Source organism: Oryx dammah, unplaced genomic scaffold (genome assembly GCF_014754425.2).
Source record: "Oryx dammah isolate SB20612 unplaced genomic scaffold, SCBI_Odam_1.1 HiC_scaffold_11, whole genome shotgun sequence".
Lineage (NCBI taxonomy): Eukaryota > Metazoa > Chordata > Mammalia > Artiodactyla > Bovidae > Oryx > Oryx dammah.
The window spans coordinates 33,177,219-33,193,508 of NW_024070195.1; the positions used below are offsets into that span (position 1 = coordinate 33,177,219).

A 16,290-nucleotide genomic window follows, 5' to 3' on the forward strand; every position below is an offset into this window, starting at 1 on the left:
TCAGAGCCTCGGAGCTTTTCATTTTTATTTTAAAGGAAAAAACAAAAAACAAAACCAGTGCAAAATCCCATTTTCCAGTGTCAGCCATGCCCACCCGCCCCCCCCCCCCCCCAGGTCAGTCCCCCTGGCTCGGGGCTGGACTCTTTCCTCCCGCTCAGCACCCTCTCCCCTCTCATGCAACCCCCTAGGGGCTGGAGGTTCCACTTCCCTGGGGTGCTAGATCCCAGCGGGACTTGGGGGGAGGGGAGGTAAGAACTGGGGGGGGCAGCCCCTGGTCTGTCTGCCCCCACCAGGTCTCCAGCCACGGCACCAGGTACCCCTCTTGGCTCTCATTAACCCTTTCCTGATCATACTACTAGCCCAGGGGGGGTACTGATCTGGGGGAACCCTGTCCACACCCCTCTTTGCCCCGGGGCCGGCTCGGGGCTCTCCTCACTGAGGTTGGGGGGAGTTCCCGCCCACCCTCCCTCCGTGGTCGGGGAGAGCGGTGAAGTCCCCAGGTTTAAATACCTTAATGAAAGCAGGGGATGGGGAAGGAAGGGGCTTTAGATCTAATAAATTATTAGCGTTTTGTTTTTAGTGTCCGTGGGGGGCCGGGCGGGCGGGGGCAGGGCGTGGCCGCCAGGGCCCTCCCTTCCCTTACTGGCGGATCTCGTTCTCTATGAGGCTGTCCTCACAAGACTGGAAGTCTGTGTCCGTGAGGCCGTCAGGCTGCATCAGCAGCTCCTCGTCTTGGGAGGAGGACGACGGGGGCTCATCCCCCGAGCTCCCGGGACCCCCGTCCCCGTCAACTTCTGAGTCCTGCAGCACCTGAGCGATGTATTTCTGAAGGGGGAGAAGGGGGCGGTGTGAGCGTGGACAGCGTGGGGGGGCCTGGGGGGAAGGGGGCGGGGGTCTCCCGGCCTGTGGGGGGAGGGGCAGCAGCAACTCTCCTTCCAAGGGGACATGGAGCAGAGCCCCCAGCTGGTGGAACCAGATCCCCACCCCACCCCCGGGCTCTGGGACAGGCTCCCCCTTTCCTGGATGGCTGACGGGACACCTGGTTTCCTGAGGAAGCCATGCTTCCCCCACCCCGCGCTTGGCCGTGGCGGGGGCGGGGCACTCACCGCAGATTTGGGGACAGCGGCAGCATTGGGGGGCCGTCCATTGCTTCTGGGGTCCACGGAATCTGTCTCCGTGTGCTCAATCTTGAGGGGCCCCGGAAGAGTCAGCGGGTGAGGGGCGAGGCCCTTGCCCTCAGCTCCCACCCCCACCCCCAGCGCGTGGACTCCGCCCCGGGCCGCCTCCCTGCCCCCTCGTCCCTACCTTGTAGTTGTGGGCACTGAGGTATTTGAAGTGTCCGAAGCAGACGTGGCAGAGACAGACGACAATGGTGATCACCAGGACGACGAATGTGAACATGGACGTCGGGGCTAGAAACCCTGGGGTGGGGTGGGAGGACAGAGAAAGGGCTGCGACCTCTCCTCCAGGCCCCCTCCCAGGGACTTCTGCTCCCATATGCTGCGGCTTATCCCAGGACCCTAGCCTGCGACACCCACCCCGCCCCGCCCCGGGGGCCTGCTCTGCCTGCACCATGGCCCGAGGGTCTTCTGCCCCCCGCCCCTCCCTGGCCTCCAAAGGTGGGGGGCGGCCCTCACCCGTGCGCATGGTGGAGAAGAACAGCAGCCAGAAGAGGCAGAGGATGGGCGCGGCCACCACCTGGTTGACAGCACCCGAGTGGATCTTCTTGTCCAGCTTGGCCGGCAGGTAGGCGTAGTAGAGATTGTACCTGTCTACCAGGTGCTTCAGCAGCATGTACATGAGCCCTGGGGGAAGCCACACGGGCCCTGACCTCGGAACCAGCGCTGCCCGGTCTGTCACGGCTTGTCCCGGGCCTTTCAAGGTCACTGGAGGGCTGGCCCCCTGCTTCTTCTGCCCCAGGCCCAGTAGAGAATAGAGCCCCAAGCTCCTTGCAGGAGCACGGAACCCCAGCTTCCCCTGCTTCAACCCCCTCACTCTGAAGCCCCTCACCAGGAATTCACTGGTAGGAATCTACTGGTTTGGGTCAGCAAGCACCTTCCTGCATGTCGTTTTTTTCCTATCCCTGACCCTAAACAGAGGGGTGTAAGTTAGGCGGTAAGGTCTCTCTTCCTGGAGGTTGAGGGAATGGGACGTTTCGAATGGGGACAAGGTGGTTAGTTTGGGAGTCTGGAGCCTTCAGTAATCAGGGAGGGTGGTGAACGGATTAGGGTGTTAGTGGGGGGAAAGGACAGATGAGGGGATGACGGGGGTGAAGAGAAACCGCTTAATTTTTTCAGAAAGAAGAGGGACTTGTCAAGGTTAGAAGGTGCAGCTACAGCAGGGTATTTCCATGAGCGGTAAGGCCCCAAACCCTCCCTGAAACCCAGGGGTCTTCCCAAGTGTACAGGGCTGTGTACAAGTGTGCCTGTGGATCCCGTGTACGACTGTGTGTGCGTGTAGACTCCTCAGTGGTCATGTGATCTGTCCAAGTAACCCACTTGCGGGAAGGCACTGGTGTAAGGCAATATGGCCATGTTGGAGAGATGTGGTCCAGGGGTCCAGCACACTGGCCGAAGCCAGCCTGAGCTGAGATGGCTTTACCCTCCTCCCCCACAGGCTGAGCCCCAGACTGAGCCAGGGACCAGGCGGGAGGCCCGAGGGGCCGGTCTCCCAGCCAGGGCCCTGTCCACTCGGGTGGCCTGCCTTGCTAGAGTGGAGCGGGAGAGGTCCTGGGTCCCCCCGAGCAGGGCCCAGGTCCCGGCGCGGCGGTGCCTACCGAAGGGCACGATGATGGGGCAGGTGATACTGTAGGTCATGACCACCGTGAAGACGCACATCATCCAAGCGTAGGCTGCGCCAAACTGGAACTCGTAGGCCTGATGCTGGGGGGGAGATGGGCAGGAGGGTGGCTCAGGGAGGGGAGAGGAGGGGAAGACTGGAGGGGCTCAGGCAGGTGGGAGGAGGGGAAGGAACAGGAGCTCTGGGGCCAGAAAAGAAGCTGGGGGTGGGAAGGGAACCCAGTGTCCAGGGCAGGGCAGGTTGAAGCCGATGGAGAGAGGGGCTGTGGCTGAAACGGAGGTCAGGGTGGGTACAGTGATGGGGCCTTCGAGGGATGAGGGGCTGGCGGGGTTGGTGGGCTTGGGAATTGGATGCCCAGAGCCCTCTGTGTGGGATTAGGGCAGAGGGACCCTGGATCTAGATCCAGACCTCCCCCAGTTCCCATCACAGAACACTACACTGTCAGAAATGGAGGGGCCTTCAGGGTTAGCTACGCTATGTCACTGTACGCACGGGAAAACTGGGGCCCCAGACGGGAAGGGGGAGACTGAGGGCCACGGAACTCGGCTCCCCACGTCCCGGCCCCCTGGAGCCCCCACACTCTAGCACGGCTGCTGCAGTTTCCGGTTGGGCCACCAGGGGGTGCTGTGCGCGCCGCGGCAGCCCCGGGCGGCCCTACCCGCTTCACGTTGCGCCTCTCGGCGGCCGAGCGCGCCAGGCAGAGCCGGATCATGTACATGAGCAGGCCTGGGATGCGCAGCAGGTCCATGGCGTTGCCGATAAAGGCGGAGGCAATGACGTAGTTCACGAAGAAGGCGCCGTTGTCCGGCAGGAACACGCACCTGCGGGCACCAGGTGCTCCAGCTCTGCACTCTTGGGGGACCCAGAGGCCCCCCTGCCCACTGCCAGCGTGCCAGCACCCCCAAGGTGCCCTTTTCCACGTGGACCCTCCAGCTGAGCCCTCAAAGCACCCATGTCTCTGAGCCCCCTGAATGTGAACCCCCAGATGCCTCCAAAGTAAGCCGAAGATAACCTCAGTGTGTGTGAGCCCAGAGGCACCCCTAGAGCTTGCACCACATAAAGACCCCTGGAGAGAGTGCTAGAGACCCCTAAAGAGAGCCCAGGGATCTTTGTCAGTACCCATGACCCCCTAAATGTGAGCCCAAGGTGACTACAGATGGCCTAGAGCAAGACCCCTAGAACCTGCTCCCACATAAACAGCCATGGCACATGTCCCCCAAGACCCCCTCACAGGGATTTCCAGGGAAGGGACCCCATAGAGAACTGCACAGTCACACCTCTGGGTGACAGCCTGAGACTTCAGTGGTGTTCCCAGAGCTTGTGCCAGAAACACCCCAAGGTGTGAGCCCCAGAGTCCTCCGTGGTCATTCTGAGTGAGGTGAGAGACTCAAAGGGTTGGCACCTGAGACCTTCATGGAGTCCCCTAGGAACCCTCACGTCATTCCCACAGCACAACCAAGATCCTGCTATAGACCTTTCCAAACCCCCTGGGTGAAGCTCCAGCTCCCACGGTTAGTCCCAGGATACAAGCCCCAGAGCCCACCATAGAAACCCCCCCGAGTGTAAGCCCCAAAGCCCCAAATATACCCTAAGGGTGACCTCAGAATCCAGAGTGGTTCCCAACACAGACCCTCGGACATCCTACGTATGCACCCAAGACAGCCTCCAGGGACGACCTTTGGGATGCCTGACCATGATATAAGCCCCTCTTCCTCCCCACTGCAGGGGTGGGAGCTTTGCTGCACCCTCCAATGGGGGAAATACCCACCCCCCAATCTGGTCTCCTTCCTGGGGACCCTGGTCACTCACTCAAACCGGATAGCTGCCTCAGCCAAGAATTTCTTGTCAAAGAGCCAGCGGAAGAAGAGGTCCAGGCTAGGGAGGGGAGGAGAGGAGATGGAGGTGTTGGGGGCTGGAGTAGCCAGAACACCAGAGGAGGGAGCGTCCCATCCACGAGTTCTGAGGACATGCCCCAGACCTGGTGCCCCTGGCTGCTCCCCCTCTCGCCGTCCCCCACCCCAGCTCCCCCCCCCTTCCTCCGAAACCCACCTGCTCAGTCCCAGCGAGGGCAGGAGCAGCACCATGAAGATGAGGAAGGTGTAGCACTTGTGCATGGTGGTCCTGTTCTCACCGGAGCTGGGGTGGGGGCAGAGGTCAGGCGAGCCAGCCCCGTGCCTGCTCCCCCAAGCTCCTGAAGTCCCAGGAGGGTCCCCTGGGAAGGAGGGGGCCTTCCCAAGGTGAGGATCCCAGTCAGCATCCCTCCCTTGCCAGCTCTGGGACTGCCCGGGGCGTGGGGGGTCTGAAGGTGGAGGGGGTACACCCAGGAGTGTCACTATGTGGGTATAGAGGGGTGTTGTCTCACCGTGTCCAGTGGGCTTCAAAGAAGGCAGAGTAGTAGACGATGGTGGGGAGCAGGGCTGAGAAGCACCACAGCAGCAGGGTGGGGAAGAACTGGGTGATGATGGGGTTCTGCAGAGGGCAGCGGGGAGGATGTGTCAGGTAAGGGTGGTCTAGTAGGCCCAGCTGGCATGGCTTACCTGCCCCCCTCCTCCACTGAGCCCCAGGCCCCCCTCCCCCTGCCCCCAGCTCCCAGGGCCTCATTGGAAGTCCAGAACATCGAGACTTCCCTGGTGGGAAGTCCTACCACGCCTTCCAGTGCAGTAGCAAGTTCAATCCCTGACTGGCGAACTAAGATCCCACATGCCTCAGAGGAACTGAAAGCCTGCATGCTCTGGAGAGCAAGTGCCACAACCAGAGAGTCCACATCCTGCAACTACCGAGTCTTGTGCACCACAACCAGAGAATCTGTGCACCGCAATGGAAGACCCCGCGTGACGCAATGAAGCTCCAGCATGCCACAACTAAGACCCGACGCAGCCAAATGAATAGATAAGCCCAGAACCTCTGGGGGCCAGGGCCATCTGTACAATCCCTGCGTGAACTGTATTAGCAGTCAGCATTTCTGAACACCCACTATGTGCCAAGCACTGATGATGGTCTTTTTTTTGATCATGTACTTTTCATGTATTAATTCTTACAATAATGATATTACCCCATTTTAAAAATGAGTAAACTGAGGCAAAATGAGATTCAATAAATGAGGTAGTAAGAAGTACGAGTGGGGGGTGGATTTGAACGCAGGCAGCCTGGGTCTTATCTATTATGCTGTTATCACCCAGTGACTGTCAAAGTGCCTTCTCATGAACTTTGAGGTTCCCAGGAGGCTTGTAGGGGGAGTGAGGACAGAGTAGCAGGAGCTCCCCCGTACCGCCACTACTGCCATCTGAGCGACCTCACTTTTCCACACTGAGTTTCATGTACAATTTCTTTGGATAAAAGGCATCAGAATCCAAGTTTGGAGGCCAAGGATCTGCTCTGGCCCTTGACGCTTTGGTTGAGAGATTGAGCGGATAAGGACTTGGTTTGAGGTCACATGATTAGTTAGGGATGGACCCAGGCTCTCTCTTCCTGGAGAGCCCCTCTAGGTGAGTGTGAACTGAGGGAGGCCTCTCCTGGCGAAAGGTGGCAGGGAGCCCGAGGGAAGAGCACAGAGGGGTCTGCAACCCATGGTCGTGTGGGACCTTCTTGGCGGGGCTGGGCTGGAAAAGCAGGACAAGAGTAGACTGGGCAGGAGGAAGAGTGGCTCCACGCCCCTCACATGCCCTTGGCCGGGGGGATCGGGGGCCTGGGGTCTGTGTCTTGGCACACAGTGTGGAGGGTTGGGGTGTGGGCCTTACGTTGAGGTACTCCACAGGCTTGGTGACGTTGAACTTGTCCATGGTGGTGATGATGATGGCCGGGGTGGTGAGGAAGAAGAGCAGGATGAAGAGGACAACATTGATGACCAGGCAGCGGAGCCACCAGATGAAGCCGCGGATGGAGAGGTGCTCCCTGCGGAGGTGGAGGCGTCACGCCTGACCCCACCCCAGAGACACCTAGGACCTCCTTCTCCTCCCACGCCCCACTGTGGGCCCTACTGGCCCCACGGAACCACCCCAGCGCCATCCCCCTCTGCTCACCAGTAGATGTTCTGGGGGTCGGGGGCGTAGGACACGGTCCAGTTGGAGAGGTGTAGGGACTCGCTGCAGGACGAGGAGCGGGGCTCCCCGCGGCACGTGCAGCCCTGGCACTTACACACGTTGAAGTCCTTCAGGATGCTGGGGGAGGCGGGCATGGTTACTGGGGACCCAGAGCCCCGGCTGGCCCCTCGGGGCTGGGGCGGGCGGGCGGGGCTCACATGGCCGTGATGGTCTCGTTGTGGAAGGTGACGAAGGCCATGCCGAGCGGCTTCTCGTTCACTTTCTCCTTCTCCCGCTTGTAATCCTCCTTCAGCTTCTGCTCCAGCTTTGTGTAGTACTCGATGGCCTCCACCTGCCAGGACGGACGGGCGAGGTGGGGCCTTGGTCAAGCCGCCGGTCCCCTCCCTTCACCCAAAAGGCCCCACCCGGAGCCGACGGCAGCCTGGGCACGGCCTTAAGCTCTCTGTTCACTCGCTTCTCCTCACAAGCACCCCGAGAGGTGGGTACAAGCAGCTCTGTATTACAGATGAGGAAACTGAGGCACGGAGTGATCCAGAAACTTGCCGAAAGCCAGAGCTAGTAAATTCAGCAAGTTGGCCTCTTAGCTGACCTCTTCTGATTTGGGTTTTGAAAACTTGGTTGCTGTAGGTACAGGGAACAGACCCAACAGCGGGACTAGGGAGTCCAGGATGTAGGAACAGATGGGAGGGGCTGCCCCTGCCCGTGGTCCTCACCCCCAGCTCTGCTTCCTCTGGGACCTCTCGACCTTGGGGTATTTATGTGCAAGGCCTGCTTGTGTGTTTGGGTGTTCCTGAGGTTGTGGGACAGGCCTAACTGGGAGATGCATCCGACTCCGCTGTGACCTGCCTCCCCAGGACCTCCCACCCGCCCTGGCCAGGGGGCCCCGAGGCCTGAGCCGAGCCCAGGACGCCCCGTACCTGCTCACAGCCGCGTACCACGCAGCAGCACAGATGGCCACAGGGCTTGGGGTTGATCATGGTGGGGACGTTGTCCTTGCTCTGGAGGTTTGTGAAGTAGAGTTTTCCCCGCTCGGCCTTCTTTCTGTGGGACCCAGGTGCCCAGTCACCCACCGCCCAGCTGGGTCTGCTGGAGGATGGGTAGGTGGCCCAGCTCGGGGGTCATGGAGTCCACTCCCCAAGCACAAAAGCCACTGTGCTCTTGGGTTTGCTTAGGGTGCATGGTTCAGACATGTCCCCAGTCCAGGGTCTCCCCACCATCCCCTGAGGGCCAGAAGCTCTTTCCATAGCCTAAATTTCTCACACTGTAGCAGAGGAAGGGTACGTCCTCAAATGGGGTTGGGGGGGGACAATGGAACCCCTTCCTTCAACCTCCAGGACTTGATCTTTCCAGAGCTTAACTGACAAGTGCTCGAGGGGTAAATTAAAATCAGACGCCCTGGGAAACAACTGGAAGGGGAACCAGACTCCTGAGTGGCAGCCAAGATGCCCCCCGCAGTGGGCAGGGGCCCCTCTGATGTTGCCCTCCCACCCCCAGCCCCACTACCTCTCTGCATCGAGGAACATCAGACGAGCCACGTTGTAACACGGGCGGGCTTCCAGAACTGTGCAGTTGGGGTAGGCCTCCCTGAAACAGTCCACACCATCACCTTCAGCAGGGACCCCACCCACCGCTTGTCCCCAGCTTTCCTCCATGACCCCATCCCCTTCAAGACACACAGCCCCAGTTCAAGCCCCCTCTTTCTGAGTCTGCAAAGATGACAGTTCCCAAGAATAAAACTTAATGAAATTGCTCCTCCTGTTCATCCGCGCGGGGGGAGTGTGCACGGACCCAGATGAGAGCGCATACTCACAGGGCGCTGGGGACACCACAGCTGTGGTCTGATGCCTGTCTGGGGACTTTACGTGGAGAGAAACTTCCTTTAGTCTTGGTTGTTCTCTTAAGCCTGTTCCCAGGAGGCCTGGCGACAGTTCAACACTTAGCCTTGACCATAAGCTGATCCTAACCAGCCCACAGCCCCGGGCGGCAGAATGGTCTCTGGTGCAAAAATGACCAGAGGTTGATCCTGAAACCTGAGATTGACCTCTTAACACTGACCAGAGACTGCTCCTTTATCCTGACCCACCTGACGCATAACCCAGACCCAAGCCTGACCCTCTAACCATGAGCCCAGGTTGACTCCACCTTGACTCGAGACTGACCAGACTCTCAGAAGCTGGTGCCCAGTAGGGCTTGAGGGAGGCTTACAGCCTGCGTGGAGGAACACTTCCGTTTTCATCCTGATCACACACTGCTCTCCCTGAGCCTAATCCCTAATCTAGATAGAGGTCCTGCCTTTTTTTGGTTTGTTTAATATTTAAAGAAGGAAATACCAAGTGTTAAAGATGTGGAGACATGATTCTAAAGTAACAAGATGGACCTCACAAACCCATGAGAATTTGGGAACTTAAATCTGGGATGGTGTCCTTGAAAGGCACTTCCTAGGCGGCTCCGGACTCTTCCCCTGACGCTGGATATAGGATTAGAATTGTGGGTGTATGCTCAGTTGTGTCTGACGCATTGCGACCCCATGGACTACAGCGTGTCAGGCTGCTCTGTCCATGGGATTTCCCAGGCAAGAATACTGGAGTGAGCTGCCATTCCCTTCTCCAGGGGATCTTCCCCACCCAGGGATCGAACCCAAGTCTCTTGCGTCTCCTGCACTGGCAGGCAGATTCTTTGCCACTGCGCCACCTGGGAAGCCCCCTGATACTGCTGTGGCTCAAACCATTTTAGGTTCATCTTTGGAAGGGCTGTGAGCCCTGTGGCAGGCTAAGTCCTCATTTTCACCCAGCTAATCTCTAATCCTCTAATCCCTCCCACGCAGGTTCCCTGATTTTGCACATAGGTTATCCCCTGATTCTTCTGGGTTAGTCTTCCAATCCAGATAGACCCCAGGCTTGGAACCCAGACCCTGGCGGATACTGACAACTAGCAGGGCCTCCACACGGATGAGGGCTGCCTCCCGCTCAGCACCATATACCCAGGTGCTGGGTCAACAGCCCTCACATGGTCAACAGCCTTCACATAGTAGGTGCTCAATAAACACCCACTGTGCTGTGCTGAATGGATGAGTCAATGAAATAATGCTCACCATGATGCTAAAAACTCCAATGAGGCCTGCAGTCTCCCCAAACCCCCTGCTTATAGGCTGGTCAATAATTTTTTTACATTCTTTTCGTTTTTTACTTTTACGTTATTTTTATTTAATTAACTGACTTATTTGGCTGCATCGAGTCTTTGCTGCAGTGTAGTGTGAGGGCTCTCCAATTACGGTGCAGGGGCCTAGCTGCCATGTAGCATGTGGAATCTTAATTCCCCAGTGAGGGACTGAACCTCCGTCCCCTGAACTGGAAGGCAGATTCTTAACCTCTGGACCACCAGGTAGTCCCCCTGACTGTTAGTTTTATTTTATTTTTAAAAATAAATTTATTTATTTTAATGGGAGGATAATTAACTTTACAATATTGGGATGGTTTTTGCCAATCGGGCTGTTTCCTAAGCAATACCACAGACTGACCCCTGAAACAGCCACTTTGGACTGTGAGTTCCTCACGGCCATGACTCGTCTGGCTCTTCTTTGTCCCCCGGGACAAAGCACATAGTATGTATACAACAAACGTGTGCTGGATCCATGGATGCTCCACTCACAGGGTTCATTCCCTCAGTGCACAGAGGGCTCTGCTCTAAGGCCACCCTGTCAGAGGCCCTGGTGCCCACCCCATCAGAAACAGCAGCCCTCCATGACCCCTCCCTCTGCCCCTCTCCCTCCATGACCCCGCCCTCTGCCCCTCTCCCTCCATGACCCCGCCCTCTGCCCCTCTCCCTGCTCTGGTTTTCTTCTAAGCACCCACCCCCACCTGCCAAGGTCATTTCTTTGCCATCTGGTTTTCCCTATTAGAATATAAGCAGATGAGAGCAGGTTTCCTGCCATACCCTCAGGCTCCTGCTCTAGTGTGACACAAGTTGCCCAAAAGACACCTGTTATTGGGACTTCCCTGGTGGTCCGGTGGCTAAGACTCTGCGCTCCCAATGCATGGGGCCTGGATTCAATCCCTGGTCAGGGAACTAGATTCCACCTACCACAACTAAGACCCCGTGCAACCAAATAAATACATAAATAAAAGAAAGGGTCAATTAAAAAAAAAAAGATACTTGTATAGACAAGTTACTAAAGGACTTGTCTATACAAGTTGACAGCTGACTCCATTTGGACGGTAACATTAGAGATGTCACTTAATTCTCAGCACACACTGTCCTTAATCTTGACCCAGCCTGCTCCCTAATGCTGAGTACAGCTTGAACTCCAGATGGGACCCCAAATTGTTCTCTTATACTGACCAATGATTGATGAGCTAATTATAGCTGTTGTTCTGTAAACTGTGGGAGGGCAGGACTTGTTTCTAATTGATTTATGCCTGGCACACAGAAGGTGACCAATAAATGCATGTTGAATAAAAAAGAGGATTCACTCGGAAACCCTGGTCACAAACCAGTCGTTCGGTAACACAGGGGCCTGGAATGTGACTCCAATCCCATCCTGATCCAGGACAACAACTGACTGCTCATCCAGGTCAACCGACCTCACTAAATCCTGATCCTCACCAGAGACCGAGCCCTGATCCAGACCACCAATGGCCCTAGTCAGGACCTCTGGCCAACTCCTAATACTGTCCCCAGACCAGTCTCTAAGCAGACCCTGGACTGGCCTCTAAAGCTGGCCTCCGCACTGTGAAGCCCTGAGAACTCGATGGTCTTGCACTCATTTCTGTAGTCCCCAGGCCACCACATGGACCTCAGCAGCTCCTGAGAACAACCGCTGAGTGGACAGATGAACAGATGCTGTATACAGACTGTTCTGGCCACTGGAGGTGAATTTTCTTCACTTTACTAAGACAGACTTCTGTCTAAAAAGCACCTCAGAGAACATGCAGCCCAGCTCTTCTGGGCTCCCTGAGGATGCACTGAAAACTGAGAACCTTCTCCCTGCCAGTCCGCGTGCACACAGCCTCCAGAACACCATGCACAATTCTGAGAAGGCCACATCCTCAAGGGCCCATGGACCCGGGGTCAACAAACCATGACCTGGTTCAAGCCAGGAGGAGGAAAGGCCCAGGGACTCACTTTTCAAGTATTTCTCCAGCTCTTTGAGGGACCTGAAGTCCAGCCCAACACCTTGGAGTCAGAGAATTCTTTCTTAGCATAACCCCCTACCCTGTACCACAGCCCCTGAGCCCCCCAGGAGAGAGGCCTGCGATGATGCTTTTGGAGCTGAAAGAAGGCAAAGAAGGGTCCCCGGGTCCTGGGTTGGGGACGGGGTGGGCGGAGGAGCTACTCACTCAAAATGCTTCTTGATCTTCTCTGACTCTGCATATTTGGAGATTCCGTTGATGAAGAGAGTCCGCTTCACCTGGGGAGTGAAGGGGGCCAGTTTGCCTTCCTGAGGCTTGACCCTCAGAGAGGGGGTGGGGAACGGGGGAGCAGAGAGGGGCAGGTGGGATAAGCAGACCTCGGGATAAGCCAGGGGCGGTGTTTCTAATAGAAATCAGACAGAGAGCAGAGTGAAAGCCCCCTGGCCTCTTGCCCCCTGAGGGCTTTATGGGGGTGCGGAGCAGGTACTACTTGCAGACCCTCAGACCCTGAGGCCCCAGCAGGGTGGGTGCAAGGAGTGGGTGTTCAGTGCTGGTTTGGGGAATAAATATAGGAGAACAGGGACAATCACTCCCACAGCCATTTCCTGCCCCAGGGCCTTCCAGGCACTCCTCGCCTCACCCCCCACCCACCTTGGGAGAGGGACCATTCTCACCTCCTACAGAGGAGGGCACTGAGCCTGGGGGAGGTAACTTAACCGGCAGGATGGGGGCTCCTGGGCTGCTGAGCCAGGATTCAAAACCAGCTGGCCTCACCTGGGTGCTGACCACACCTTAGGACTCAGCAGGAGAGTCCCCGGAGGGTGGGCTGGGGGCGGGCCTGGCTCTGCTGCACTCACCAGGTCGTCCTCCTTGTAGCGCATTTTCGAGGTGTGTCTGCGCATGCTGTAGACGGTGAGCAGCAGGTACAGGAAGGCGAAGGAGGTGTGCAGCCATAGCAGGTTGTTCCTGGTGGGACAGAAGGGTGAGTGGGGCCCCCAGGGCTGGGAACACTCACAAACACCCCCAAACCTGCCAGTGTTCATGAAACCCTGGTGGACTTCCCTGGTGGTCCAGTGGTGAAGAATCCGTCTGCCAGTGCAGGGGACACAGTTTGATCCCCGCTCTGGGAAGATTTCACACGCCGTGGGCGCTGCAGGGCAATTGAGCCCATGCTCCACACCTACCGAGCCCACATTCTAGAGCCCACACTCCGCAACGAGAAGCCACCGCAGTGCAACTGGAGTAGCCCTTGCTCGCCACTAGGGAAAGCCCACACACAGCGATGAAGACCCAGCACAGTCAAAATAAATAAGTATTAAAAACAACAACCCTGGTACAGGGCCCCTTTAGAGACTCAGGTCTTCTGACACCCTCCCAAGGCAGGCCCCACACCCCACATCCTGACCCCAAGACTGTCCCATTCCAACCACACTGTCCCCAGAGGTCATCTCTTCACACCCTCCCTGCTGGGTACACTGCCCTCTAGCCACCACCAGCCAGCCTCCCTGGGATCCTCTCCTTCTGGCTCCATCCCCAGTCCTCAAGGCCCCACCATCATCTCTGCAGCCTCAGTACCTCTCCCCCAAACACCCCCCTTTTTCCTCCGCTCCCCATTCCCACCCAGACTCTGTCCACAGACCCAGGCCTCACTTGACCAGCTTCCCACTCTTACCCTGATTTCAAGTTGGCAATGGTGGTTCTCCCGAAGCTGTAGGCATTGTTCTCTGGGGGGGTGGGACAAGGGAGAGGATGACAGAGGGGTCAGGGCACGTCCCCTTCCATCCCCTCCTCTTCCCACTACACCGGTCCTGGCCCTTACTGACCCAGCAGGTCCCCTGAGAAGTTGACGGGCAGCACAATGCCTACAGAGAGGACACCCACGGCCACCAGCAGCCCGATGATGTGCCGCTGGAAGGACAGGTAGTGCACGGCATCGCCTCCACATTTATCCCGGATCTCGTCATCCCTGCGGGCACCGGGGACAGGCGGATGCGGTGAGGACCAGCATGCCAGAGGGGCCATGGCTCGTCTGCCCTGGCCCACCCCAGCCCACGTCCACACTAGCCCTGGCTGATCTGGCAGCAGGATGGGGTTGAAAGAGGGGAGGTGAGGTTCTGGGTCCCCTGTGTCCTGGGAGGAGAGGGAGGAGGAAGTGAGAGGGAAGGGGAGGGAGAAAAAGGAAGGATGCAGGGAGAAGGGGAGGGAAAGAGAAAAGAGAGGAGGAGGAGAGGGATGGGGGGAGAGAGACAGAGAGAAGAAAAACAAGGCACACTGCAGAGAGGAAGAGCAGCAAGGGATGGGGAGAAACGGAGGTGAGAGGACAACTCGAGGAGGGCGGACGAAGATGGTGGCAGGAGGGGACGGGGGGAGGGGAGGGCGGAGGGCGGTCTGGGAAGCAGTGGTGCTCCCCCTTAGACGTGGGGATCCCTGGGGGCCCACGGGCCAGGACGGTGGCGGTGCTGACCTGTCCTGGCTTCCTGCCTCTCTCAAGGCTCACTGCCTGCCTGCCGCACTCTGGCTCCATCTCCTGACTTCTGCCTGCTGGATACTGGCTCCTGCCTGCAGCTGGCTGGCTGCCCCCAGCCTGCCGGCTGCCCCCAGCCTGCCTGTTGCCCCTACCCGCTGGCTGCACATGGCTCTGAGGTGGCAGCGCCAGCGCCTGCTTGCACAGGGTGGCAGGGGCGAGGAGAGCTGAGGGCAGAGCCGGCCCCCCGGGCAGGGGAGGGGCACAGGAGACTGTTGGGGGGTAAAGTGAGGCCGGCCCAGAGGAACAGTAGGGGTCTGGGCCCCCGGAGCAGGGAGGTGGGTGCTGGCTTGGCTAGGAGCGCTAAGGCCCGCAGAGGTGCCGGCCTCTGGACTTGGTAGGGAGATGACAGGTCTGCTGTTTCTCTTTTCTTTAGAGCTTGAAGATCGTTCACTTACTTTATCCTGAAGATGGCTGTCAGCCAGGAACAGAAACCCTGGGGGTGCAGAGGGCTGTCAGCTGGTGCCCCCATCCCACCACCCTCCGCCGCCCCTGAGCCTCCCTCCCACCCGCCCAGCCTCCCTCCCACCCGCCCAGCCTCCCTCCCACCTGACCCCAACCTCCTGACCACCTCCAGGCTGTGGCTCACCTTGTCACAGCTTCCACAGCCCCCCGAGAAACCAGCTCATCCCAGAGAGGGGCAGTGGGGGTGCCTGCCCTCAGGGAGGAAGAAGGACCAAGCCTACACAGGGTCACCTGTAGACTCCTGGGCTCAGAGTGCAGGTCCCCGCAAACACCCAAGGGCAGCAGAACCAGAGAAAAAGTCCTGCAGTTGTGTGGGTGGGGATAGGTGGGGTCCGGGGTCTGGGGAAGGGACCTCAGACCTGCAGCTTCTGAAATGTGAAGAGTCTGCAACGTGGCTGCCAAGAGCAGAGGAGTGGGCCATGGTGCCCAAGGTCCTGCCACCTACCTTCTATGTGCTCAGTTGCGTCTGATTCTCTGTGACCCCATGGACTGTAGCCCACTGGGCTCCTCTGTCCATGGAATTTTCTAGGCAAGGATACTGGAGCGGGTTGCCATTTCCTTCTCCAGAGGATCTTCCCTGCCCAGGAATCGAACCTGAATCTTTTGTGAATCCTGCATTGGCAGGTGGGTTCTTTACCCCTAGCAGCACCTGGGAAGCCCCAAGAACACCCCAGAGGGACCAGCCCAGGGTCACTGTGAGCTGTGATCTGCTCTCAAACCCCCAGGCTCGTCTTCAGACAGAGACCCCGCTCAGGGCAGGGTGGGGCTATATGGAGAAGAGCTGGGCAGAGAGACCCTGACCCAACTTCCTACTGGGAGACTTCCAGGCATAACATGGGATGGGGGAGAGAGGTGCCCTCCAGCCAAGATACAGGACAGTAAGTCTGGGGACCATCTGGACAGCTCTGGCTGGGAGGGGTGACACCTCTGCTTTGTCACTTATCAGTATGAGTCCAACTCAGAAAGCTGACAGGCTTCTTCTGCTACGGGGGCTACAGGAGCTGCTGCTCCCAGGGGCCCCAGCCTAAGCTGGACTGACCAGGGCCACCCTACAGCCTGAGGATTAGAGTTCTGACCAGGGTAAGAGTTCTCACCCTGGCAGAATGACAGGTGGCCAGACGGGTAATGCCAGAGTGTTGGGTCTGATCTAAAGGGGTCTGGGGTCTGCTATGCCTCCCCAAGTACATGCCTTGTCTACAGGAGCCCTGCCCCTCAGCTCCAATCTACAAGCAGGTCAGCTGGCCCTGGATTGCCAGGGGCCACCAGGCTGCAACCTCTGAGCAGCACAATGGATTCTGCATGTTTTGCTAAGCAGGCCTGGAAGGCTCATGAT

At 58.2% G+C, this 16,290-nt stretch overlaps 1 protein-coding gene across 4 annotated transcripts in view; it reads right to left on the reverse strand.

Moving 5' to 3' along the window:
- TMEM63B (transmembrane protein 63B) overlaps positions 1-16,290 on the reverse strand; it is a 24,657-nt gene continuing 8,367 nt past the window's right edge. For 3 of the 4 annotated variants that reach the window (XM_040249570.1, XM_040249572.1, XM_040249571.1), the window contains 19 exons: positions 14,891-14,928; positions 13,792-13,934; positions 13,641-13,692; positions 12,826-12,934; positions 12,176-12,246; positions 8,343-8,423; positions 7,757-7,880; positions 7,037-7,170; positions 6,819-6,956; positions 6,537-6,690; positions 5,162-5,268; positions 4,849-4,935; positions 4,609-4,674; positions 3,458-3,620; positions 2,777-2,882; positions 1,638-1,805; positions 1,306-1,421; positions 1,107-1,187; positions 1-825 (listed from right to left, as the gene is read on the reverse strand). In XM_040249570.1, the coding sequence (XP_040105504.1) occupies positions 640-825; positions 1,107-1,187; positions 1,306-1,421; positions 1,638-1,805; positions 2,777-2,882; positions 3,458-3,620; positions 4,609-4,674; positions 4,849-4,935; positions 5,162-5,268; positions 6,537-6,690; positions 6,819-6,956; positions 7,037-7,170; positions 7,757-7,880; positions 8,343-8,423; positions 12,176-12,246; positions 12,826-12,934; positions 13,641-13,692; positions 13,792-13,934; positions 14,891-14,928 (2,124 nt within the window). In that variant the 3' untranslated portion in view covers positions 1-639. Of the gene's footprint in view, positions 826-1,106; positions 1,188-1,305; positions 1,422-1,637; positions 2,883-3,457; positions 3,621-4,608; positions 4,675-4,848; positions 4,936-5,161; positions 5,269-6,536; positions 6,691-6,818; positions 6,957-7,036; positions 7,171-7,756; positions 7,881-8,342; positions 8,424-12,175; positions 12,247-12,825; positions 12,935-13,640; positions 13,693-13,791; positions 13,935-14,890; positions 14,929-16,290 lie in introns of all 4 variants that reach the window. The other variant, XR_005722721.1, reaches the window with a different exon arrangement.